The sequence below is a fragment of the Dermacentor variabilis genome, chromosome 4, assembly GCF_050947875.1.
Source record: "Dermacentor variabilis isolate Ectoservices chromosome 4, ASM5094787v1, whole genome shotgun sequence".
NCBI lineage: Eukaryota > Metazoa > Arthropoda > Arachnida > Ixodida > Ixodidae > Dermacentor > Dermacentor variabilis.
Window position 1 is genome coordinate 23663750 of NC_134571.1, and position 26599 is coordinate 23690348.

The 26599-nt window shown below is 45.5% G+C and overlaps 1 protein-coding gene across 1 annotated transcript in view; it reads right to left on the reverse strand.

The window, feature by feature from the left end:
* Window positions 1-5467: 5467 nt before the first annotated feature.
* LOC142578809 (uncharacterized) overlaps window positions 5468-26599 on the reverse strand; it is an 81992-nt gene continuing 60860 nt past the window's right edge. Inside the window, exons 9-13 of the mRNA XM_075688401.1 lie at window positions 23376-23483; window positions 18818-19039; window positions 17723-17887; window positions 14003-14246; window positions 5468-8056 (exon numbers count right to left, since the gene is read on the reverse strand). Coding sequence (XP_075544516.1) covers window positions 6786-8056; window positions 14003-14246; window positions 17723-17887; window positions 18818-19039; window positions 23376-23483 — 2010 coding nt within the window. The 3' untranslated portion in view covers window positions 5468-6785. The remainder of the gene's footprint in view (window positions 8057-14002; window positions 14247-17722; window positions 17888-18817; window positions 19040-23375; window positions 23484-26599) is intronic.

The window sequence follows — 26599 nt, forward strand, 5'->3', positions numbered from 1 at the left end:
AAGATTGTCGATGCCACCATTGATGGTCGAACCCACGATCTTTGGTGTTAATTAAGGCAAAGCTAAGTAAAGCACTCGAAGCTACGACCATTGGTGGGACCACCTAAAATTCAATGGCACCTAAAATTATCGTGGCACCATTGATGGGCGAACCCACGACCTTTGGTATAAAATAAGGAAAAGTTAGTTAAGGCCCTCGAATTCCCGACCTTTGGTGCGAGAAAACATGTAATAGGAAGTAAGAACGCATTCGAATGAGAATGTTAAGTAATTTGATGAATGTAGCGCGCAACATTTTGCCTTCATCCTCTTTAGCGTATCCTAAAGCGTTCAACTTTTTTTTTTTTATCATCGCTCTCCGCCTTTTTCTTTTTCTCTTTTAATGTTGGTAAGGCTTGCTAGATGTATAGGCTGGCCCTAAGAGGTCAGAAAATAGTCTGCTTTCATGGAAAATTCTTACGTTCACACATCGTGAGACCGCGGAAAGTATACGAAATAATATTAAATAGAAGTCAATCTGGTGCGTTTATACCAGGCAAGCTTCACTCAGTAAACCCCAGTAATTGTGATTTGATAGTATGGATGAGAGAAGATGAAGAGAGAAGCTTCGAGTGGCGAAGTCTGTAAAAGCGTTGGAAGTGTTGCCTTACAAAAGTTGTACTCTGCAACCAACGGCGAACAAAAATGTTCTAATTATTAATTATTTGTTTATTATATGACTGATGCATTGATCGCTTGATCGATATGCCAACCGACTGATTTACACAATTATGAATGTCTAAGTTGCGTATATGAGAAAATAACTGTGGATCATATAACATAGACGGTAATCGAAGCTTTGACTTTGTACGTCATCAAGAATGAAACAAATTCTGGTGGCGCCCAACTTTCACCTAGTTCAACGTCAGGTTGGACAGGCCTCTCGGTGTCGTTCGCAATTACGGAATTCTGAAATCGCATGGCCTGCTACATTTTTAAGTTTTGACATTTCGAACACTCGTTAACTCAAGTTTCGCAGAAGAAGAGAAAGATAAAAAAATGAGTAATTACATGCGCTTCTTTCGTCATCACTTCGCTCCGGCTTTGCTGTTGCTAAATAAATGAAGCGACTTAGTAGTCGTACTACAGTGATCACCCTGACAACAGCTCAGACATCTTCGTGCTTAGGTATTGCTCCACGACGTTCTGTACGTAATTAGGCTTTAAAAGTGCAGAAACATTATTATTGCAGAGATGGGTCGTGCTCGCTCAGGGGACTTAGAACGTCCTCTTTCCTCATACTGCGCGCCTCTGGATTAGTAACTAAATTTTAAGGTAAAATATTATTTCTTTTTTCCCTGGGACACAAACTGCAGGATACTTAATGAGCCAGAGATGATTAACCTTTGCTCTAGCAATTTTTGGGAAGCGGCATTTTTGGGCATGTGGTTCAGTGAACGTTCAAAAAAAGCGTCTACGGGATTTCCGCATTGAATTCCTTGATGTAACTTCAGAGCACTGCTTTCTGTGCGACTCTAATTGCCTTGTTGGCTTACATAGTCCTTGGAGCGTCACCATGGCTTCAACGGAACGAGAGTGTTAAGTGTAGCGAAGATCAACGAGGAGCCCGTGACAGTGCCTGCTACCGTTCCAGAGAGGCAGCCGTGAACCAGCAGCAAGTTGAAAGATGTTAAGTAAAACCGGCAGGACAAATTGTAATTGGCAGATGTCAAAAGACTGAAGCTAATCAAGATGTTCAGTGCAGGATGTGAACGGGGGAATACTTCTTCAAGCATATATGCAGAGCTGGACTTCAGAGTGACAGTGGTCCGAAAATCGTTCACGCCGCTTCATAGGTTTACGCTTCGTTATGTTGACGATGCAGCGCTCAACTACGTGCCACAATGATCCGGTCACAAAAGACGACGACAACACGCCCAGCACGCTGACGGTGCTCCAGCGGTGGAATCGGCATCATCAGGCTGACTGAGCGGGCTCGGATAAAATATAATTTGTGGGCACCAGGCACCAGCGTCTGTCTGGTTTCTCTTCTCCCAGAAATTGATGACTCCGGACTTCGCGTCATCGCTCTAAGCTCCGGGTGCCTCAGCCGCTTCGCTGGGCCCATAGCCGCAAGGAGCTTGATGCCCCGGTGTCGAATGACGATTCAGACGCGTCGGCCTGAAATTTCGTGTACCTGTAGCTGGTGATAGGGAGAAGTAAAAATGTTTTGCTGCTAGAGAACAGCAACAGGTCGGCGGTGTAGATGTCCAAAAAAACAAGCGGTCTGGTTTCTATCTTTTTTACTTTGTTAGGTCGCCAACTCACAGACACTCGATCACTCCGCATTTTTTCCCTCCAGTGTACGTTGCCCTATCACGACAATTTTCTAGTCAAACGAAGTGATTAAATATTGTCATGTCTAAGTTCAGGCCCTCAGATTGCGCAGTTTAAAGATATGGAGCGGTAAACTAAAAACGGCAAGTTTTGCGCCCTGTCTCATTTAGGCCCGCCTTACCTTATACGCCTTCAAGAGCACAACTCTTTTAATTAGGCGAGGCTTTCTATGCCTTCTTTTCCGGTATATTGCGCGCCTGCTTGGTCAGTTTCTCGAAAAGTAAACAGGGCCAATTCTTGAGATACTGCCGCTCCAACAGACCGTGTAATAAATACTGGGCAAATCCCGAAAACAGTGTTAACCGCGGGCGCGTGGGTCTAATGGGCCACGTGTCTTGCCGTAGAGGCACGTAATCGCTATACTGCAACAACAGAGAGAGAGAGAGAGAGAGAGCGAGCGAGAGAGCGAGAGCGAGAGAGAGAGAGAGAGAGAGAGAGAGAGAGAGAGAGAGAGAGAGAGAGAGAGAGAGAGAGAGGAAATGGGAAAGGCAGGGAGGTTAACCAGAGGGGAAGATCCGGTTTATTACCCTACGCTGGGGAAAGAGGAGAGGGGGAGGTAAAGTGATAACAAAGTAGAGATAAAGAAAGAAAGGAGCACATACACACAATCACAATCGGTCACTGTCACCGCATACTGTCACCGCACAGCACAGTAACACTTGCTGCACTATAAACATCTGGTCAGGCTACAGCCGCTTGTCCAATTCTGTTGCCCTTGAGAACTGCAACAATGCCCTCGTCGCCCTCTGCTGCGATGGCCTTGCGATGACGGCATTTTAAAATAAGTTCCTCTGTTAGAGGTCTTCGGTCAAAGCGCGCTATCGCGGTTGCAAGCGATCGTCTCTGTAAATTACAGCGAGGACAGTCACAGAGAAGGTGTTGAAGAGTCTCCTCGTTACCACAGACATCACACGAGGCGTCGTCGGTCCATCCGATTCGGAAAGCGAAAGACTTAGTGAACGCCACCCCAAGCCATATTCGACAAAGCAGGGTTGCTTCGCGGCGGCAGAATCTAGCTGGAATGCAAAGACGTAGAGAACAGTCTAGATTGTGCAGCTGGTTGTTGTGAAAACTTGCTGCGTTCCACAAGGAGAACGTGATATCACGGCTGAGCATTCGAAGTTTTCCTGCGGCATCTGTCCTTGATAATGGTATCGGCTCCTCTTCGTCGCCTTGAAGAGCCGACCGAGCAGCGTTATCGGCGTGTTCGTTGCCTATGACGCCGCAGTGACTTGGAAGCCACTGAAACGTCACCTGGTGCCCTTTCTCAGTCAAGGTATGAGTTAATTCTCTAATTTCGATTACCAGTTGTTCGCGTGGTCCACGCCGCAGGGCTGATAGCAAAGACTGCAGTGCTGCCTTCGAGTCACTGAATATTGATCATCTTCGAGGTTGTTCTTGGCTGAGTAGACGAAGTGCAGCGCGGAGAGCTGCAAGTTCCGCAGCCATCGGTGTCGGTGGGTGACATGTCTTGAAGCTGATGGTGGTGGCTTTCGCTGGGAAAACCACGGCTCCAGAGGAACACTGGAGAGTTGCCAATCCATCGGTATACATATGTACGTGGATGGCGTACCTGTCGTGCAAAAAGAGCGGTGTTAGTTGTTTAAGAGCAGGTGATCGGTCGTGCCGGAGCCAGCCCTGCCTGCCACTGACGTCGAGTGCACTTGGCCACGTGGTCAAGTGTGCTGCTTGCCCACGGCGCTATGTGGCTGGTTCTCGCGCTAACGCAGACACTTATGGTGCATTTAGGACATTACATGCACTTTCTTTGTTGTGGAAATACCCGGAAATGTTATAATTACCGCAGCGTGAGATACGGAGATGTAATATCTTAACAGTACATGCTATAGAAAAACAACGTAAATAACGGGACATGAAAGAGCGAATCGCAAACCAAGAACATAAAGTTCACTGCTGTAACTGGAAACACTAACTGCCTTAGTCGAGCTATACCACACCTGACCCATAATGATGAGTTTTTGTATTCTGATATAGATACGGATTCACATTCATCTGAAGTCAACTGGGAGTAAGGCTCCTTGCAAGGCGTTCATATAATAGAGTGAAAGAAATTGGTAAACACGTACGATTTGCTACCTTACGCAGGATCGAGGTGTGAAAATAAAGAAAGGAAAGCGAGCGGTTAGGCTGCTTCATCAGGAGGTGAACATGTAGTCGGAACTGCAGTCGATCACTGAGGTCGGCCGACACGAGAAATTGCAGCGATGCACGTGTCGCTTTCTGAGCTTGCGACGCATGTGGCCACGGTTCGAGGACCTTTGTCCCCGATGACGACGTTGAGTCCATGTGATCTAACGCGGTACGGAGATGAAGGCGGGGGTCGTAGTATATAGCGGGAACAGGCGAGAGTGAGATTATGTGTCGCTTGTGGCGGGGTGCACCATCCATAATGGGCTGTACATTCCTCATTAGGATGTACAACAAAGGTCATGGGGTCTAGTGCCTTAATTAACTCAACTTTAACTCAATGGCCTTAATTAAATTCGCTGTAATTAACACCTAAGCTCGTGGGTGCGACTCCCACCAAAGGTCATGGGTTCGAGTGTGTTAATTAACTATATATTTATTACCTAAGCCTTAATTAACTTCGCCTTAATTAACACCAGAGGCCGTGGGTTCGTAGCCTTAATTAACACTAAAGGTAGTGGGTTCGACTTCCATCAAAAATCGAGGGTCCGTAGCCTTTTTGGGCCATTGTATGGTCATTGTATGAGCCATTTAATGCTTTCGCATTAAAATTCATTTCATGATGATGACAGCGGTCGTCGTCGTAACGAAATAGGCAGACAGACATAATAAATGCAGTTCCGAGCTTTTAACTTCCGTCGATGTATTTGATTAAGGGCCACAATTTTTCTTGTATGCATGTTTTTAAGAACCAGAACAAGAGTTGAGACAACGTTACCTGTCACGAGCTTTAAACGCTTGTTTGAGTCAAACTACTTAGGGTGCCAGATGCACTCTTGGGCTCTTTGTTATTTTCGTATTTGTCTGAAAGTGAATCGAAGTTGTCGCAGGGCGAGTGTTTGCACCGTGGTGAACATGCAGTGGCAAAAAAATAGTCCAGAAACAACATGGGATATTTTATTTTGGCACATGTTCAGCATTTTCGCAGCATAAGGCAAATGTGAATGGTTGAGTTCAACTGTCAAACAAATGAACTTGGCACGATGCATTGTTCTTAGTGTATGCGGAATAATCCGGACTAGCTTACACTAATGCAGGTGAAGGACGCATTACATGTCACTTCTGTTACGCAGAGGCTTTCTTATTTCCCCCCTTTATTTCCAGGTAACTTAAGCGTCATAAGAAAAGTAAGAGTCAAGATAGATAATTGATTGTTTAAGTAGTTTCAAAGCTTCTTATAACACAAATTTCATTACTTCATCTATTGCAGACTTCCAGTAGACGTGCTGGAAATGTTTTTGAAGCAACAGAAGCTCCATCTCTGTCGGACGGTGTAAAGAGTATATATTCACCCATTTAGAAAGGTTGGATATATATTATTGCTAAGATACGCCACGAAATTAAGCATAAGTGCTTAGTATAAATATTTGTTCTGACGCTAAAATCAGCGAGCTTAAATGCACTATACGCGAATCGTTATCTTGGCGAGAGAGAGAGAAAGGATGCATAAAAAAACAGGAAGGTTAACCAGAGGTCGTTCCGGTTGGCTGCCCTGCAGTGGGAGAAGGAGTAGGGGGAGATAAAAAGAGAAAGAGAGCGGAAGGGAGACATCTTGGCAAAGTCAGTTCCGCGGCACTAGGTAAGCTGGAGGAATTTTTACGGAAGAAAACATTGTCATTCACTCGAGCTTACCAGGAAAACTCATATGAGTTTCTCAGAAAAAAAAGGAAAGCTTCTCAGTTAAGAAAAGCTCGTTCCAGCTGGGACCAGGACGAAATTTTTTTCAACTGCGAAGGTTTTTTTTTTTTTTTTCATGGGAAAATGACATGGGTGTTTCTTTGCTCTGTCGGGTGGATGACGATTTTACCTTCCATGAATCATCCATTTATTGCTCGCGTAAATGCGACTGGTGTAATCATTTTGTTTTAAAAACTTGGTACATTGTAAATTTGGCTCATGCGCATGCTGTATACAAAGCCTTGGCTCTGTACAAGTCCATTTTCCTTCACTGTTCTCTTGTTCCTCAGACACTCCTTATGGTGCTATATATATAACTGAGCGGTTTGGTTCATTGCTTTTCCTTCTTTTGCCACGAAAAAAGCACCATAGCCACGACAAAAGCGGATGCTTGTCTACGTAAATAACTCTGGTGGCGACGACCAGCACCGGATGATCCTAGCCGATGCTACAGCCCTAGTGTACATACAGATATTAGCAGCGGTGCGAAATAATGCACCGCTGCTCAGTTCATAGGTAATCAATCACAGTGGACTCACGCCCGCCCTTGAACTGCGCCACCGTGAACCTGCTATATGCCGGTTCTCCAACGGTGTCATTGTTCTGGTCGGGCGCTGTCCCACCGATCGGTCGTGAAGCGGCTGTAAAGGTATCCGACGCTGCAGAGCAACGTTTGCAGAGTGTATTCCAAAAAGAGGAGACGGGGGCGTGATCAGCGGTAGGGAGGACCCGAATGGCGGCGACTGCGCGCTTCCATTGACAGCAGGCAACGGTCCCGACCTCGCAGTCCAGGCTGAGGTGGCTCTCATGAAAGGCTTCTCCGATTGAGACACTCTTGAGCCCCTCTTGAGCACGGTGCTTCCGGGCATTGTGGGTATGGCGCTTCGAGGCCAGCCTTCCCTTCTCTCGGGTGTTGTTGTCGAAGGAGACAGGCTGCTTGGAAGAGCCGGCGGAGTCGCTGGCAACGGAGGAGGTGATTGCAAGTTCGCAGTTGACGGCGGAGTTGCTTGAGGCGGCGGTGTCGCCCTGGGAGGGGGTGTCACCCGAGGTGTTGCTACGGAAGTAGGTGCTGTGACCCGGCATGGTGGAGTTAGCCGTGGAGGTGGTGTCACCCGTGGAGGCGGTGACACCCGTGGAGGCGGTGATGTTATTCTAGGCGGTGGTGACGGCAAGCCGTTACTTTGAGGCGGAGTTGTGGGGACCGCGGTAGAAGTGACGCGAGGTGTTGCCGGTGGCGTCGTCAAGATTATGGGTTGAGGGGAGGTCGGCGTAGGCGACGGCAAAGCGCTCCTTCGGGGTGGGCTGCTGCTGTGGACAAAGCTGGCCTGTGCCGTCGGAGTGGCCGTCGGCACTGCGGGAACTGTCGGCATCGACGACGGTGGAGTGATTCTCCGAATATGCGTCGCAGTCCGGCGAGGGAAGTCAACTGGAGTTGTTGCTTCGGGTACGTCGATTGGTGATGCACTGATCGCAGATGTCGGCGCTGGTGGTGGCGACAGTGTTGCGGGCTTGCTTGACGCCTCGCATCGAGATGCACTCTTCGGAAACGCGTTGAACGGCGTCGTTGTCGTCGTGAAGTCTGTAGCCGTTGTGGAAGGGAGCTTGACCAATGTGCGCCTCGGGGCGTACGAGGGCGCGTCGGCAGCCGGGGAAGAGCTGGCAGCCGCGTCGCGAGGCGTTGCGGTCGAAGGCGCGTGCTCTTTCTCTCGCGAAGGCACTCGCTCGCGAGACGTCGAGTCCTCCGAGAGGTCCGCCGCCCAGCGCCGTCTCGCTTCGCGGCGCGATGCCCGTCGCCCTGCACGAAACGTGAGCGCGAAGAAAGCGTTCTCGTAAGTGGCTTCTGGAACTCGCATTATTGCTCGGACACTGACGCGGACCTTATGCATCATGTATAATTCGGATAATACATACAGCCCTACATCTCTTCAACAGAGCGAAGCTGACAACACACAAGGAATGGGACATAGAAACACCACTAACCAACAGTTTACCACGTCGCATTTTTAAAAAAAAGATACAGCGAAAATAAGATCTACAACTTGTGTTCTTTAATATTGATGAGCTTAGGGCGTAGTGGAAAGTACGAAATGTATAGAGATGTGTCTGCTGTTCTCGCCGCCATCGGAACATTTCATTTATCTTTTTATTATCCTGTCGAGAGGACGATCTACATTCATATATCATGAATGCGTGCCGAACGACCACATTTCCTTCTCGAAGTTGACTTTCTGACGCACGTTCTGTAAAAATTAGAGAAAGTATAACTGCAAAAAAAAGTGCTACAGAAAGAGAAGTGACGACGACAGTTGGACATAACCATAAAAGCCAACTGACCTAGCAAGCCGAGCTTTGCGCGCAGATTTCACGGAGAATATAAAAGCGAGGCCGTTAGCGCACAAAAGTGCTACTGAAAAAGAAGTGACGAGGAGACCGTAAAACCCGCCTGCCTAACGTCAAGAGTGACGACTATACACGACGGCCCAGCAGAACGAGCTGTGTATTTGTGATGCCTATTTCTGTATCTTCTTATATGCGTCTTTTGAGATTGCTATATTATTTCGTCCAGTGCGTCTCTTTTAGGTGCACTCTAATTAGCTTGAAGCGGCTCAACATTAGGACGTCATTCAAGCCGGCTGCTTAAAGTGTGGCCAGCGCTGAAACGCGCCGCAATGACACTGTGCTCTGAAATGACGACATTCTTTGCAACGCCAACCTTGCGGCTATAGTAAGGATCTTACGCTTGCAGCGTTTCGGGCTTGCTGATGAGGCTTCATTCATCCGTTGAACTGGCTCGTTATCATCAAGGGTTCTAGAGGTCTCTGTCAGAGTGCGTAACGGAGGGTGGCATCTTGTGAAATGCGCGCTTTGTTTTGTTGTTTGAGAACTGTTCAAGAACTAGAAAGTAGGTTTCGTCGGAACATGCTATCCCAATATACAGTTAAGACACTGAAACTACCGACTTGGTCTTTCTCGAACCGAATTGTGACCAACGTGACCACCTCTTCTAAATTTTCTGCTCAATATTTGTCCTGGTGACTGCTTTCTATGATAGACGATATGTGTTCGCATTCACCAAGCAAGAACACTAAAGGTAAGAAAAATCATGTGAGTGGCTGTGTCACTTCGAATGTGTCGTTAACTTTTGTTGTCTCCAATCACGCCTTCAAAAGTAGCTTTCGGAGAGTACTCCGCCTGACATACATTGGAATACAGCAACATTAAAAGTAATAAGAACGCAAAAGGATGTAGCGAATGACGGAGAAGCTGCAATTCGTCATAGGCAGAACCCTAATGGTTACGGTCTTACGCTTTAAACACTGTAACTCATTTAAAGGGGCGTACATTTTCCTGTTTTAAAGGCAACCAGATCTTTTTTAACTCTATGAAATGATAATACCCGACGAAATATACTTAAGGAGGGAACTCGTAGTTGACAGATTGTATGGTTGGGCCGCATCCTCGCCGAGCAAGTCCTTCTGCATCCCTAAAGGTGCAGAAGAACCTTGTTAGTGCCACACCGTTTTTCACACGGGTGCTGCTTTAGAGAACTGAAGCTGTGTTTAAGAGTATTTCATAGTAACTGGAACGAGAATAAATATTAAATGTCAAACCCGTGGAGCCTTAAAAATAAACGTACTCACTGTTATAACAAGCAGTTAACGGGACAACTTAAACCTCGAGCGCTGCTTCAAGAACACACTCAGGACAACAAAATAGCAATAAAATAAACAGCGCTCTATGTTTAGCGTTTATAATAGCGCCGTCATTAAGAGCTGGCCTCGTTGGTCCATTCTCATTACAATAACGAGGGAACCTAATGCTGCAGTTCCACCGTTGTAACAAAGAGACCCCGTCATAGGCTTATGAGCCTCTGGGCAGAACAAAACATAAGTCGCCTTCATTCATGAATGGAAGGGAGAGGGGCCAAATGAAGTCAGTGGCTAAACGTGCTTCTCTGTATGTGTGTGTGTTCTTTTTTTGCAGCTGTGTATGAATAAACCTTTCCTCGGACAACGCAAATGTGAAAATACTGCGTGCAGTCACGACACTTTCACTATAAGAGACGCTGAGCTAGCTGGTAACGAGTCAAAAGAATGCTGACGGCGAAAACCACGGGGCGAATTCGTACGCAGCCTCCAACACATTCCCAGTTCGGATTTTTACGTTATGACGACAAAACAAGATCAGGAGGAGGAGGAGGAGGAGGAGGAGGAGGAAGAAGGAAAGAAAGAGGAAGATAGGGAGGCTATAGACCGGCTGGCTACCCTGTGTTGTAGTACAGCGGTAAAGGAAATTAAAGATGACATAAACACACACAAGCAAGGGAAAGGCTTGCGTTTGACCTTGAGGATGCTCGTGAACTACGTGCCTGGAGCTGCACGCAGTCTCATGCTTTCTTAAACGCTCAGCAGGTGGCGTTCAGAATGTTCTGACGCCTGCAAGTCTGCTACGAACACTCTTGTATTGCAAATTGCCTTCTCGCCATTATCAATATAGTTGCAATATTTTTTTTGCTACTCCTCACATTACAGTTGGTTTATTTACCAGTATATTAATATGTAGTCTATGTAATAGCATGGTAGGTTTCGACAACTTAAGAGAAACGTTAAAGAAGGGAGAGAGAAAAAGAAACAAAGGCAAGGTAGGGAGGCTAACGTGGGAAAATTTGATTTGATACTCTCACGGGGGAAAAGGGAAAGGGTGGAGAGAATGTCAGGGTGCCTAACGTTCCGCAGAACTATTACGTCAGAGAAAGGGTAGTTAAAAATATAGGAAGCGCGGAAAAAATAGTTTATACACGGGAATTGGTGCACAACATTGAAGCGGCAAACGTCACTATTGCAGTTTATGGCGCAGGCCCTTAGACCGTAGGAAACGTAACAGAACAAATTCACAGTAAATTCTTGGTAAAATATAGCATCGCATCTGCGTGAATTCGCATATACGTGCATGATGTAAGCACGTATAAGCTTCAACCGAAATAACTGCTAGACGCAGTAAATACACTGAAGTCCTTATACAGATAACTGACCGCAACCCGATTTTGAGAGAGAGGTTACTTTGGGCGTTAGTATTTATACGTATACGTGTAGAACGCAGACATGTCTTTAGCTCGGTTTAGCTCTGCTGCAAAATTTGAATTGAATTGACTGCGTTTTAGAGACAGCATTTAAATATTAATAAAAAACGTTTAAATGTTAAGCTCTAGTGATTGCTTGTGCAACCTTCTTTTAAGACATAAAATTTTGGAAAAGGTGACAGCAAATAATGTAATATAAAAATTTGCAAGATTTTACAATAACATTGTGACTCCGTTATAAAAATAAATATGATAATTCTGTAATCCAAGCAGGACAAAATGATCGCACGAAGAGCAATATTTCAAATGATCAACGTTTGCCCCAGCCTGGAGCCAACGTCTCAACGAGGGGTACTTGTCTTGTCCACTTGTCACAAATTTCACAAGTCTCGTTGTCGATGTGTTGTCTGGGGCTTTCCGCACTCGCCCACTGTTTTCTGTGGTTTGCAGAACACATAACGTCCGCAAAGTTGATATTCGTTTCTCTAAAATACAAAATGTTCTGCGCGTAGGACTTCTGAAAAGCTTACTCAAACGTACTGCCTTGAACGATATGACATACACAATAATAATTCTTACGGTCTTAGGCTTTACGATTGCTTTACGAAGGCTTTGCGATTCGCGTTGCTTTACGGTTAGTCGTTTGCTGAAATAGGTGGTAGCGATGATCGCCTCACGCGCTACTCTAAAACCTCGTTTGCGACAAAAGGCGCCTCGACGAACCAGGCCGCGCTGGTTTCAACTGCAGTTGAAAGAAGCCTCGGTGAGCAACGGTATTGATTCTCATTGTTTCAGTTGATGTGTTACTCCACGGTGATTTCCGGGCGCCAACGCTGGCTTGACATTTACCCCGTCAACCTGTTCCCAAGGCTATAATGTGGCAACGGCGAAGTCATAGGTCCGCACTGACACAGCAGGGGGCGTAGAAAACAAATGGAAAAGACAGAGACGTTAATGAGGAAAGCGTCTAGTCGATGACGCTAGGGGAAGGGGAATAGAAAGGTGGCATAGATAGTGAGGAAGGAAAGATGCGGTGAGTTTGTGCACGCCCGAAAACTGTGCCGCGCAGCCAAAGGCGTTCGGATGGATCAGTCGGCCTCGAGAAGCACAAAATTGCCTCCACTGCCGTGTGGGAGTGACGGAGACCACGGTGTACGGGTGGCACCTGCACGAACAGCGGCCCCGATCATCCAGTCAGCGCAAAGCGCTGGAGAGTGTTTGTGTTTGGGATTGAAATCGAGCGCAGGGGCTCAATAAATGTTCGATGTTCTTTTTGCTGCCGCAGGCGTCGGACGCGGCACTGTCAGTCATTCCAATTAAATGCGGAAGGGAAAAATGCATTAGACCAAGACGTTTCTATTGACCATATAGCATCACTTTCTTTTTATCATTTTCGCACAAGTTTACTTGTTCGTACATGTACGTGCACGGACGTGTACATTTACTTAGCATTTATTTTTTTCGTGAAAGTAATACTTTATTTCCTATAGTCTTCTTTCGTTTCTTTTCTTTCTCTTTTTCTCTTCTAATCGTCGTTCTTTGGTGATAGTGTAGAGTGGCCTTCGTATGAAACCGGTATGTGAAACCGGAGCCATTGATCTATTGTACATTTCGGTACTTTATTTTAGAAAGAAAGCGAAGCTTTCTAACGCGACAGCGTTAAGGGCCCCGTGTCGCAGAAGATCCGGTGCCGGCGTCCACAGCGCTCTCCGTTAGAAAAAAACCATCCCGAACCACAACCATACAGACCCTCCGCGTGCCGCATAGGCGTTACTGAACTAATTTATATTTTTCAAAGTAAAATGCGTCAGAAAATTCGTAAAGTCCGACTTACTCACAACCTACAGACATGATCCTACAGAAATAATTTGACTATACGAGAAAACGTAATTCTGTTACGTGGAAACTCAAAAACAAACCAATTTTTCCGTACTTACGATCCCGACAGCCGCCGGGATCGGCCCACTATCGTTTTCTATCGGGCCCCGTGTCGCAGAATATCGGGTGTCGGCGTCGGCGTCAACTGGGCCCGATAACACTATCGCGTTCCACTCTTAAAGGCGAGGTTTAAGCGTCCTTCAAATTTTTTTTTTCTATTCCTTTTACTTATCGAGTAGGCTGGACTGGAGCAAATGGGCTGGGCCGATTCCGAATACAGTTTTATCAAAGGTGGTGACTTGATGGGACGATCCAGATCCCTGTGCATGATATCGCTCCTCGTAAAATTGGTTTGTAACGCGGGCTCCCGGCAGCGTTGTCTGCAGTTCTAACGGAAAGCCATCGTTTGACTTTGACGCTCGTTCGCCAAATTTGTTGCTTCAATATTTTTTTCATTTTCTTTTTTAACCTTCTTAGCTTTGTCAAATTTCGTGTTATGTTTAAGTTGCTCCCGCACTCAATTACCTTTTGATGCATATTTCCGCAGTGATAACCCGCGAACGCTGCGTTCGCACGTAATCGTCCCCCTTAACGCTTGGTCTACACGACAGCAGTATGTTCTACAAAATGAATAATATAGTAACGAACGAAACAAGACCTCCCCCCCCCGGACCCCCACTTCTTGGCATGCTTGACACCAGGACACGCCACAAAATGAATGACACATAATAACAAGCAGAACAAGCGTCCCTGCTACTGTCGCGACCCCGCCACATGGCGTACCGAGCGAGTCTTCCCTGTCCGAGCCGTGACGAAGGAAGTCGAACAGCTGGTCGTCGCTGGCCATCTCGGATGACGAAGGCCGACTGCGGCGGAAGCTGCGGCGCAGGCTGTTCGAGGGGCTCGCGTCCGGGGAGCTGGCGCTAGTCGTGAACCCGCGCTCGTCCGTGGTGCGAAGTCGCGGCAAGTCTCCGAGGCTTCGTGGCTGGCCGCCCTCGGGTTCGGCGATGGAACGCCTGCGGTTCTCCTGCGACAGCAACGCAGCAGTGTACGTGCCAGGAAAAAGCTACGACAACGGCTTTGATGCTGCGCTTTGCCCTCCCTGCGCCACTTCTAAATATGTGGTCGCACTGAGAAAAGGCGATGGGCTGACTTTGATTCTAGAAAGTGAAGACGTCACCCCTGCAGCAGTCCTGGCGTGCGCATTTGCAGTACAGGCACGAAGAATGAACGCATTCGCAGATACATGCGATGTATATACGCCGACTGTCGCACGAACGCAGTAGACATGAATTCATCATTTATTGTCTGTTTTGTAAAATCTATTGCTTGTACTTGTATATTTTAGTTTAGACCCCCTACAAGCATTTGGCTATGGGTCTAACCGCTTTTGCCTATATTTATGTATTGTAATCAAGAACGTGTAATAAAAGAAAAAGGAAACGACGACAGCAACTGACATCGCTAATAAAAATAAATTTAAAAAATAAAACAAGAACAGAACGAACAAAATGTCGACCCAACCGGACTATCAATCGCGCAAGACGGCACGCACCCAAAGAAGGATAAATCTACACCGCCTACGCATGGAACCCATAAAAGAATTGCGCTATCCTCGCTTTGGTGCGCAACGTATTTCATGCGCATGTCATGCTTAGGCTGCGCGACTGCCTGCTGCGAAGAATTCAGCGTCTTCGTTGTTGTTGTTTACACCCATCAGGCAGGTTTTCTTAGCTCACTAGAGGTATGCGTAAGCAGCGCGTATGTGTGAAAATTCCAAACCGCGTTGATTCGAAGCTCTGGAACTAATTCTCACTGTTTGACAACTTGCCAAGCATAGCATGATCGTTAAACGTTTCAATCCGCGCGAATGCTCTGCCTTGAGATTCAGGCTGTTTACAGAAGTGGACGTGCTTTGCCAGAAAGTTGCGAAGGCGGTCTGCCGCATTGTGGTTTCGTTTATTTGCCCTGATTTTGCAGTGAACGTGCAATCACCTTTCACGCGGATCTCGCTCTCCTTTCACTGCTTTACCGCATGCCACTGAATGAGCCAGGAATGCTGGAAATGCCAGAGGAATTTCTGAACATCGCGTACAAGGGTATAATGGCCGTGCGTTCTCTTTACCATTCCACGCATAATATCAGCAAGTAAGAGCGCGATTTTAAATTTTTCGTAGTATTTTCTTTTTCGCGTAAGGCAGCGCATTACCATTCTTAATATGCTACTTCTGTAGGATGCTGCTGTAAAGCAAAAAGTGAACATATGGAGTGATACGGATTTGCACTACAAAGAACAATACAAATATGCAACGACATTCGAACAGTTACAGCTCTAAAAAAATAAGAATTCGTTATATACTTCAGATACGCAGGCAGATGTGACTGTTCTTTTCAGGTGCTGATTGCTATTACAAATAAAACAATCCTAGGACGTATGCAGGTATGGCTAACGCCAGCAGTGTCTGTGAATAAGCGGGAACACCCATAATCGTGTTTGCTCTGCGCGTCATACAGTGATCGACAGTGACATGCAATGCAATTTGAAATTGACGCGATAAGGTCTCTGAAGCAAGACGAGTAGAATTATATACGGAACGAAGAAAATTCCCAGTCGACGCAACATATACGTTTTCGAAATCTGCGCACATTCCAGCACTATAGGTATCCCTCATGTAACGGCTGTGGGCCAAACTTATAAGTTATTCTTTGTATTTTTTCCATACATTTTTCTTTCTACCCGCCGTAGTTGCTCAGTGGCTAAGGTGTTAAGCATGAGGTCGCGAGATCGAATGCCGGCCACGGCGGCCGCATTTCGATGGGGGCGAAATGCGAAAACACCCGTGTACTGAGATTTAGGGGCACGTTAAAGAACCCCAGGTGGTCGAAATTTCCGCAGTACTCCACTACGGCATGCCTCATAATCAGGAAGTGGTTCTGGCACGTAAAATGCCATAATTTAATTTAATTAATACATTTTTCTCTATGTTTCACGTCCCCCGGCCACTGCACCAGGCGCGCTTATATTACATGAATCTATACGGTAACGGGAAACAGTAACGCCCCTTCGCAGTCTGTCTTCGGAATTATTTCCCATGCAAATGCTTTGGTCAGGCATCGCAGCGGTGGCCGAAAGAGCCCCTTTCAGCCGCTGAAGCGCCAAAGACGTACGACTCCTCTGAATGTCACCGGGTTAGTATCCGTTTTTCGAATCGCGTTGCTATGGGCGGTTTTGGTTTTGTTTCTTTGTTTTGTTTTTATGTTGGTTGGTGAAGAAAGAACAGCATGACAAATAATAACCGACAGTATTTGCTGCCCGTTTAGTCTGCGGAAGTGATCCTTCTTGGCGGCATGTAGCGAATACATGCATATGTTTATCTGCCTGCGATACCGTGCATGTGTGTACGCTATAGATGTGTGGCTGCTGGGATACACCAGTGTTAGGGGATACTTCAGAGATACCCGAGCATTTACTTGGCACTGCAATGTGTGTTTACGACTTCTGCTTTACGCCTCCCGCGCTTTTTACTGAGAGGCCGGGCGGAAAGGGTTCGCGTACTTTTTTCTTTAATTGTGTGTGTATATATATATATATATATATATATATATATATATATATATATATATATATATATATATATATATATATATATATATATATATATATATATATATATATATATATATATTTATTTATTTATTTATTTATTTATTTATATCGTATGTTATCACGTACGTAGTAGGCGCACTTTTTATTGTCGCTGAGTCCGCATTAGTTACTCGCACATGCACTTAAGAAGAAGACGTTTTTTTTTTTCTCATTGCCTTCGTTTATAGGGAAAGAGGTGGGTAATAAAACGAATTTATGGCCTTGGAGTACGCTATACGTTGCGGGTCAAACCAAGATAAACGAGTTGAAAGTGCATATTATTACCGAAACCGACAAGTAACAGAAACATGAGTAAATGACTATAGGTGCCTGATCTGTCGTTAAGTTAGAATACAGGGATGCAGACAGATGGGCGAAGTGGATGGATCCCCAAGGCAGACAACGGAAAACATTGGATCAGATTACACGTTAGATTATGTCTGAGTTTATACATTTATGTAGTTATAGTCTGGATTACGTAAATTAGGAACTGATGGGTTAAAATAAATAGCCTAGATTTATTTATATGCCAGTGAATAAACACAAAACGAGAACTAAACCAGCGATGAACGAGTACAGAAGTCCAGGAGCTGGTTGTGGCAAGGTTTCTGCTACGCAAAAGCGCTTCGCAATTGCCCAGTTGCAGGAACGTTGGAGCAAATCGTGTTGACCCCTCTGCGACAACGAGGCGGGATCGGATGGCTATAGCTACGCAGTTTATTACAGGCGGCGTTGCGTGGCAGTCTGGGCCGGCAATTGTTCCAGCTGTCGGTCTCCTTCGCTGTTCGAGAACGCGCCACCGCATTTCTACGAGTTCAGTGTCGCGTCTCTGGCTACAGGCACAGGTGCGCGCATACCTGATCGGCGGCTCTGAAGCTCCTCCAGAAGGTGGCGATGACGCTGCAGCATTCTTCCAGCTGGAAGCTGACCGGATCCTCGCAGAAGAAGGCGGCGAGGTCGTTTCGCGCTTGCTCTAGGGTGCGCAGGCCGCGCCGGAGACGCTCCAGCTCCCGCTGGGCGAGCTGGAAAAAAAATTAAAAAGAAGCACTGGCACGTTTCGATTAGCGCGCGCAGAACCTTTCGGCAGCTGGTTCGTTCGTGATTATCTTATTATATATATATATATATATATATATATATATATATATATATATATATATATATATATATATATATATATATATATATATATATATATATATATATATATATATATATATATATATATGAGTTGTCGCCTTTCGCTGGTGACGGCTACTCTTCTTCAAGTGGTTATCTATATAAGATATGTAGTATTAGTCTTTATATACGAAAAGAAAGAGTCTTAAATTCCTTGCAGTAGGTAATATTTACATAAAACAAGGATATGTATATGTATTGACATTAAAGGTGGAAGCCTCCTCGCAAAGTTTCATCTCAACCAAAGTCCGCGTATGTCTGAGGTGTACACAAGTTCGTTTCAAACACACGAATGAAAAACTCACCATTACACACTGTAATGTGGAGTCGATATTCGTCGCATGTGCCAGCGCCTTCAAAAAAGCGTTCAGGTGCTTTCATTGCTTTGTCATCGCACTACTTTTTTATGGGCACGGACCTTCGCTACTGATAAAGGCCGATGTGAGTCAAGTAAACGAAGTTTTCTCTTCTTTTTTTTTTTTCAAAGCGCGATCTATATGCGTAATGTGCTTGGAACATTTGAGGAGTACGTGGTACACCTCCTCGTCGTCGTGGCCGCACGAACGTGTTGCGGAGCTGATTCAAAACAAAAAGCGCTTGATGTAAGCATATTCCGAGGCGCAGACGACATAAGAGGGTGTCGATGCGTGTTGGTGCCGCGTATCGATTTGACGCGTTAGGTTTCGCTGAGGATACACCCCTATAGGCGAGACGCGGAACTCGCGTATGCGTCACCAAAGGCAACGGTGCTGCCCTCGCGCGCACCCACGCACCTCGAGCAGCGCTCGCGTGCGCGCCAGGAAGGCCTCGTCGCGGGACGAGGGGCGGCCGGCCGCCCTCGACGCGTCCCCCTGCAGCCGGGCCAGGCGCTCGGCGAGCGCCGAAACGTCGGCTCGCACCTGGTCGGCCGACACGCGACTCGCCGCCTCCAGCGACGGCAGCACCGAGTCGAAGCCCTGCTGGCCGCCGCCCAGGACTTGCACGCGCTCGGCCTCCTGCAAGATCGCCGATACGAAATGCGCACTCGCCAAATACAAACAAAATAAAACAACGTCGATTGGTGTTTCGTCGCCCATACGGATCCTTCGTTCGCAATGAGTGTATGTCGCAAAACATATTTTATATCAATGACGTTCCTTCTTCTCCGGACAGGTTTCCATCGAACACAGCACGAGGCTTCCCACAAGAGTCGGGGAAGACACTTCCTATTTCTGTTCGGTGCACGGTCGCGAGTGAAATAGCATAGGGCGCATTCCTTGCAACATTCGTTCTGTAGTTATGTAGACGCTTCCATGTGCTTCACGACGTGGAAACGATCCGGCATGTTCTTTACCAGTGCCCGCAGTACAGTGTGTAGAGACAATCGCTTTTCGTCGTGCTGAACCAGTTGGACGAACAGCCTCTGTCGGAAAAAATAATTCTGAAACATCTACGCGACTTACCACCGCGTCAGATGGCCGTGCAAGCGCTACTGCGCTTCTTTATATCAGCCGGCGCGTCTGAACGCCTGTGATTGTACGCCTTTTCTGTTGTCTATTCCTGGCGTTCTTTTATCTCTCTTTCATTACCCTTTCTCCAACCCCTACATCATCCACCCCGGTCCAGGGTAGCAAACCGGTAACTCGCCTTTGGGTAACCTCCCTGCCTTTCCTCTCTCTCTCTCTATCCATGTACTCCAGCGTTAAAAGAGAGAAAGAGAAGGAATAAGAGTAAGGTATGGAGGTTAACTAGGCTGTGCCCGGTTGGCTACCTTGCATTGTGGAAAGGGAAACTGAACGATGAGAAAAAGAAAAGTTCGCAGTATGCACGGACATACATGCAGTGAAGCGTACCGCTTCTAGTGAACCGAATAACGCATCGTTCAGTTCATCACGAGCGGTCATAATACGCTGGTGCATATCAAGAAACGCGTCAGCGCTTTTACTGCTTCGCAGACGCACGTTTCCACGGTTGCAGGATCTTCTGTATCAAAGAATCTAATTTCCATAATGTTGTTAAAGTGGCAAGCCTCTCATTTTCGCATGATGGGAAGACACACAGAAGGCTGAGGCAACGTTGAAATATATCGGGTGCTTCTGCGAGAACTCTAAAAAATGTTTAAAGATAGCTTGTGGCTGGTAGCGCAATTCCAATACTTGAGCTGATTACTCAAAGGCGGGTATTATTTGCATGTGAAATCAACGTGCTTAATTGACTGATTATTAACATTCCCCAATCATGTTTTAACTAATTTCCTTACTACATATGTTGCAATTTACAAATTGTAGCCGGTGAAATTGCCAGGCATGTCCACTTGCAAAGAATTCTTTGGATGGCAGCGTCTTCCAGATATAAGCCATCAAACTTGCGGTAAAAATGCACTGTCGTTCTATTTGCTTTTTTAACGAAACGCCGTTTTATACATTAAAGTAGAAAAGTGAATAGGCCGCCAATGTATTTCGCAAAGTTCTAGAATTAATATCTGGAAACTGGTGCCATCCTGAGAATTCGCGCCAAGTGGATCCGCCTCGCAATTTCTCTGGCTATCGTTTGTAAGTTGCAAGGAAGGAAGGAAAAAGCGGAGAAGGAAAGGCAGGGAGATTAACCAGTTTAGCTCAACCGGTTTGCTACCCTACACATGAGAGGAGGATGGGGAGATGAAAGATGGGGACGAGAGAGAGAGAGAGCACACAGCACAGCACACAGATCGTCAGTTACAGTCCGTCACTCTTGCGTGGTACGTGACATCACCGTCACAGCCGCTTGTCCAAGCCCGTCTCTTTCAAAAACCGAAGTAGTCCCTTCGCCGCCTTCAGCTGCGATGTCTTCTGTTGGCGATATGTGAAAACAGTTGCAACTGACAATGGTCTATCGTCAATGAGCGCTAGAACGGACGTCAGGGACTGTCTCTGAACATTATATTCAGGACAGTCGCACAGAATGTGTTCCAGCGTCTCCTCGCAAAGACGTGCATTGCAAAGAGCATTGTCGGCCATTCCAAAGCGAAATGAGTAAGATTTCGTGAATGCCATCCTTAGTCATAAGCGATAAAGCAGAGTGACCTGTCTTCGGCAGAGTCCAGATGTGCACAAAGGAAATTAGTTAAAACTTAATTAGTGTTTTCTTGTAAATGGTTAATTACGCATTTCGATTTCTCTCGAAATTAATGTCCGCCTTTTTGAGTAACCTATCTCAAGGACTAGAATTGTGTTATCTGCTACAGGTGATCTTTAAACATATTTTTTTTGCAGTCTTCTGCAGAAACAACTAGTATAATCGAAACATGAGGTAGCTACACTTTCATGTTGACGACAGGAATCGACACCTCCGTTCCGTCTTAGCTCTACGTTCGCAAACCCCGTTGCATCTCGCATTGACACAGCGGACAGTCATCCCTTAGAAGCTTGTAGTTCCGAGGAGGCCATCGCACGTTTTATCAATGACAAGGCCTTTATTTCGCGAATACAGAAAAACGCCCACATTCGCCTACGATAGTCTCGACAAATATCCACTATTTTTCATGCATAATTGTAAGCCCTGGCCTCGATGGACGTTTGTGCAGCAAAAGTCACGTTGTCCTTTATTTAAAGACGACACGCTTACTCGTTTGAGAGGCTGTGAACGCACGCGGGCGTGACTGCCCTTATTTCTTAAGCTTTCTTTTCCTTTACTTTTCTTTTACCGCCTTTACTTCTCCGCGCTTAGGCTTGAGAAGCGGACTAATTCTGTTTGTTCCTTTCTTTTTTTTTCTTTTTACAACGACGTGTTGAGCTGAGATGAGCCGACCTACAACATTAGTTGTGGCGCAAGAATGGTGACGCATAACAAAAATATTTAGTATTAACGTCAGATGTTCGAAAACAATAGAGAAGGGATGTACGGAGATAGATTATCGGAACGCCGGCAAAGAAAGGCAGGCAGGTGCACAAAAGGCCGGAAATTTCCTGACTGAGAAGCCGGCCTTCTTAAAATAATGTGTGCCTACATGCATAAGGTAGCACAGCAAATTTAGCAGATGAAGCGTGAGCACCTAACTTGTTCTACGACGCGAGCGAGTGTGTTTGTGTTCACATTCTCGAACGTCCTGCACACATGCGGTAATTTGTAACGAACCGAGGTTGCTGCATGCAAGAGTGAACAAACCGTTGCCCACCGCGCATGCTTCGTCAGTCTCGCTTGCTCAGTTTTTTTTATTATTTTATGGCCAGCATTTATTCTTGTCCCTGATATTCAAGCTTCCTGTCTTCCTTGATGAAGCTGTCTTATGACAATTGCCTTATTATATATCTCAAAACATGAAAAATACACAGCTTTAAAGTAGAGGTAGAGGAACATCAACATTTTATAATACGAATCGAATATGAATAGCAAGTATGGAAATTCGAATGCTATATAGGACAATCAAGCGTACTCGCCTATATTTACAGCAGGAATATTTATTTCGGTATACTTAGGCACCAGGCCTGTAATAACCAGTGAAAAAAAAAAACCGCGCATGAAAGGCTGACTAGCTAAAAAAAAAGACATTAAAAAACTGCACGAACAGCCTCTCAACAACTTTATAGGCTTGTTGCAAAGCAACTTTGAAAGAAAGAATGGCTACTGTATGACCAGCTTAAAAAAAACGCCAAGTTCAGAAGATCAGAAGCTGTGAAGAAAAAATGAAAAAGAAGTCGCAGAAGGACTTATGTGCCCTGGACACGTGTAGAAAGGTCCCGTTGCAAGGAAAACATCGCAGGTCATAGTGGTAAAGATTACACAGCTACCTGACTAAACAACCAAAAACATAAAATGAGAGAATACAAGCAAAAATCACAAGTTGTCATGTAGGCTTCTCCCGCAAAATCGAAAACAAAGCTTGTATTACCCATTTTGTTTCTGCACTGCTTTAAAAAAAACACCGTAGTTGTTTAGTGGCTCTTCAGACCATTTGTCGCTGTCACACTTCTGATGATTAGCGATACTTTGTTTAAAAGAAGAATAAAAGTAAGTAACTATGCTTTAACATCGGTTATTGCGAAATATTTGGTTAGTTTAAAATATTCGAAAATACTGAATAGTTACTTTTCCAATACGCGTACGAATACGAATAGGTAGTGTGTAATTTGATTTGTAATCGAAACTTCGAATATTTGCTTACCCGTACTTCAAAGGCTTTCGCACTGAACTGATGATCTCCCTCGTCAGCTTCATGAGCACAAATGTCATTCCTGAATTTCACATGAAGCTTTCTTTTTTTTTTCAGTATCTTAATTCACTACTAAGGCCGCCTAGTAACCACGATTGCCTATAACGCAGAATGTGTTCCCGATGAAACACTGCAAGTCTGCTTCTCCCAGAACGGTCGCTCACCTGTGCCACGTAGTGAAGTAGCCCCACGCCTGGTCGGTTGGAGCGCAGCTCGGCCACTTTAAGCAGCGACATCACCTGGAAGCCAGCCGCGTTACCAGCGTATCCTCCCTGCGTTTCACGTACAAAAACCACACATTTGGCAACAGAGTACAGGGCACACGGAAAACCGTCGATGAGCTCAGTCCAGAGCTGCGCGGTAATTGAGCTGTAATCAAAATGTTTCCGCAAATTGTCCCGTCGCCTTCGAACACATAAACGAGCTATTTGCCATCTGTGGAAGTAGCTTAGTGGCTATGGCGTTACGCTGCTAAACTCGAAGCTGCGGGTTTGATCCCCACCACGGCGGCCGCATTTCAATGGGGGCGAAACGCAAAAACACCCATGTACGCAGATTGAGGTGCTCTGTAAGTAACCCCAGAGTGTCAAAATTGATCCCGAGTTCCCCACTACGGCATGCCTCACAATCATGTCGTGCTTTTGGCACGTAAAAGCCCCAGAATTTATTTTAATCTTTCTTTCTTTCACAAGCTATTTGCCGCCGGTGGTCCGTTGTCAGCGTGGTGGAGTCTAATCACACTGGAAGAAAAGTTTGCACCATTTGTATTTATCGTGTCTTCAAACAATAATCACCATCTATCTTACGTGAATTTCCCTTTCTTAATGGTGATGGTGGTGCTTGTGTAGCAGCAGCAGCAGGAGGGGTCAGCCTGGCATGCTAAGCTTGCAATTGCTCCGCCTGAGCATCTCATACATTTTTATCAAGAGTTTAATGCTGCATGCCTGGTACTTCTAAGTCACAAACAGCATACTCCTATCAACGTGACGAAGTGTTTGTGATACGAAAGTTGCAAGTTCACAGTATTAAAGAAAGGAAATACTCCCTATATAGATGAACGTTATTGTTTGGCTACAAAATAAGCCTCAAAAGGTGCAATCTTTATTTAAACCTCCATTTATTCATCTGAATGCGGATTTATTCCAAATGGACCGACAGGCACATTACTGCAACCCACCTGCACAAAGCTCCTGGGCATGACCGGAAGTATCAGCAAAAAAGCACTTCAGTAATGTGACAAACATAATGCAAAATAGTAAATTTTAAAAAAAGAAGGGAGAATAAGAGAGAGAGAGAGAGAGAGAGAGAGAGAAACGAATATTATGAAATTGATCACCTGTGTTGTGCCAAAAAGTATTATTAATATGCCTCTCTGTACTTCACTTATTTTCCAACCTTACTCACATTGTTCGCTCCCCATGCAATAATGCCTAATTGGGCGCTGTAGGTATCTGTATAAGTAAGTAAACAGCAACACACATACCAATGCTAGAAAAAAAGAATTACCATAATCAAGCCAAAGAAATGACATGTTCTCAAGGACGCAAAGACACCAAAGGTAATCTAAAGAACTGTTATGATCAAACGTAATGTGCAATAAAATGAGAGCGGCAGCGGATGGGATTGCAGAAGCGTTAGCTTATCTGCGGAAGTCAATTACCGGCCTTTGTGGCACTCGATTTGAATTATTTTCATTTGGGTTCGTTGTGACGTCCAGTGCCACTCTCCCCGCGCAGCGTTGAGCCGACTACACTTAAGACCGTTTTCCGAAGCCAAGATTCTTGGACCATGGCCGTTCGCGTCGCTGGCGCAGAAGGCAACGAAAGCGTTTTTACACTACTTGAAGTCGACAGGTCTCTGCGTCCGTTTGTTGACTGTCTAAAAAAAAAACATGTCTTTTAGCAAGCACCAACTAGGCCAACAAGCAGTTTTGTTGACTTGGTGTGCTCCTTCGAGTGAGCGCGTGACTGCAGCTGCTCTCTCTCTCTCTCTCTCTCTTTCGTGTAGGAAGTCTCTCTCCATCTCTAATTTTCTTCTTTTTCTCTTTTCTTTCTTTCTTCTTTTTTCACACAGCATATCAATGCATACGTGGTCAGCATACAAAATTTATATGAGCCATTTCATGGGTACCTTAATCTAACCTTTGCATTTATATCCACAAACTTATGTGGCAAGGCGGCAGCCATGGGCAGCAATGTCTGGGAGAGTTCGCAAAGAAAGCTTCGCCTTTAATAATACACAGGCTCCGTCATCTTAGTTGGGGTAAGTGAGATGTGTGGGTAAGCGCGCTTGCAGAATGACTTTTTCTCATGCGAGGCAGGTGCATGCTTAGACTCAGCATCACCTGAGCCAAGCCCGCCTTCCCAGAGTGAATAAGCCCAGTAAGACGCCACACTGAACCTAACCTTCTGCCGCGATAACAAGCCACACGGCCGTGGTTAAAGAAATTGCGGTGAGCGGCGAAGCTGCTTCTGGAAACGTTGCAAAGCAATATCCTGCATAATACATTTCGTGAAGTACGAGTTGAACACGGTGGCCTTTCACGAATCGAGTGGTAGCTTTGGTGTTTGATGTTGGTCTTAAATATTTAGGGCAGACGTAGTGTTCTTGACTACCCTGCACTGCACAAGTGTTATTTTGGTCGCCCGAATGGACGTTCGTCTAACGCCATTTCATTTTGTTCTATTGCAGAAGCTACTACCTTGAGCGTCCCATGCGAGCTTTACGAGCATTTGTGAGAACGTTTGAGTACCGTTAAACAGATAAAGGTATTTCTTTTTTTCGCATAAGTCAATAGCTGCTTCCTTGTATGCTTTGTACTCCTAGAAGGGAGCACTTGAGAAAACGTTAAAGTCATGGATCTCGCAAGCAAAATACAGTGTTAATGAAGCACTCAGATCTCTACTTCAGGAAGATAAGCACAATTCTAGCAAGAAAAGTCGATGTACCGACGCGCCGTGCCAGCGCATCTACCTGTCAGCACTGTACAATAATTTTCCCGCCAGGAATGGCCGCAAAGCCGCGTCTGGGCAATGCGGCAGAACCCCATTGGGCAGAATTTCGCATATATATATATATATATATATATATATATATATATATATATATATATATATATATATATATATATATCCAAAGGCGCGTTCTTACGACGTAAAGTGATTTAGAACAGTTTCTGAATTTTTTAATCGTCATATATACAGTTTCTTTTCTTGCAGTGTTCTGTCGTCGCAATATTTTTTCTCCTTCCTTCGTTCCTTCCTTATTTCCTTCCATTTCCTTCTTTTTTTTTCTTCATTCTCGTGTTGTAGCCGACGATTCAGGGTGAGTCGTGTTCTCCAAGCCGTTTCCAGTGCAGATTTACTCCGTACGTGCAAATAACAGCGTT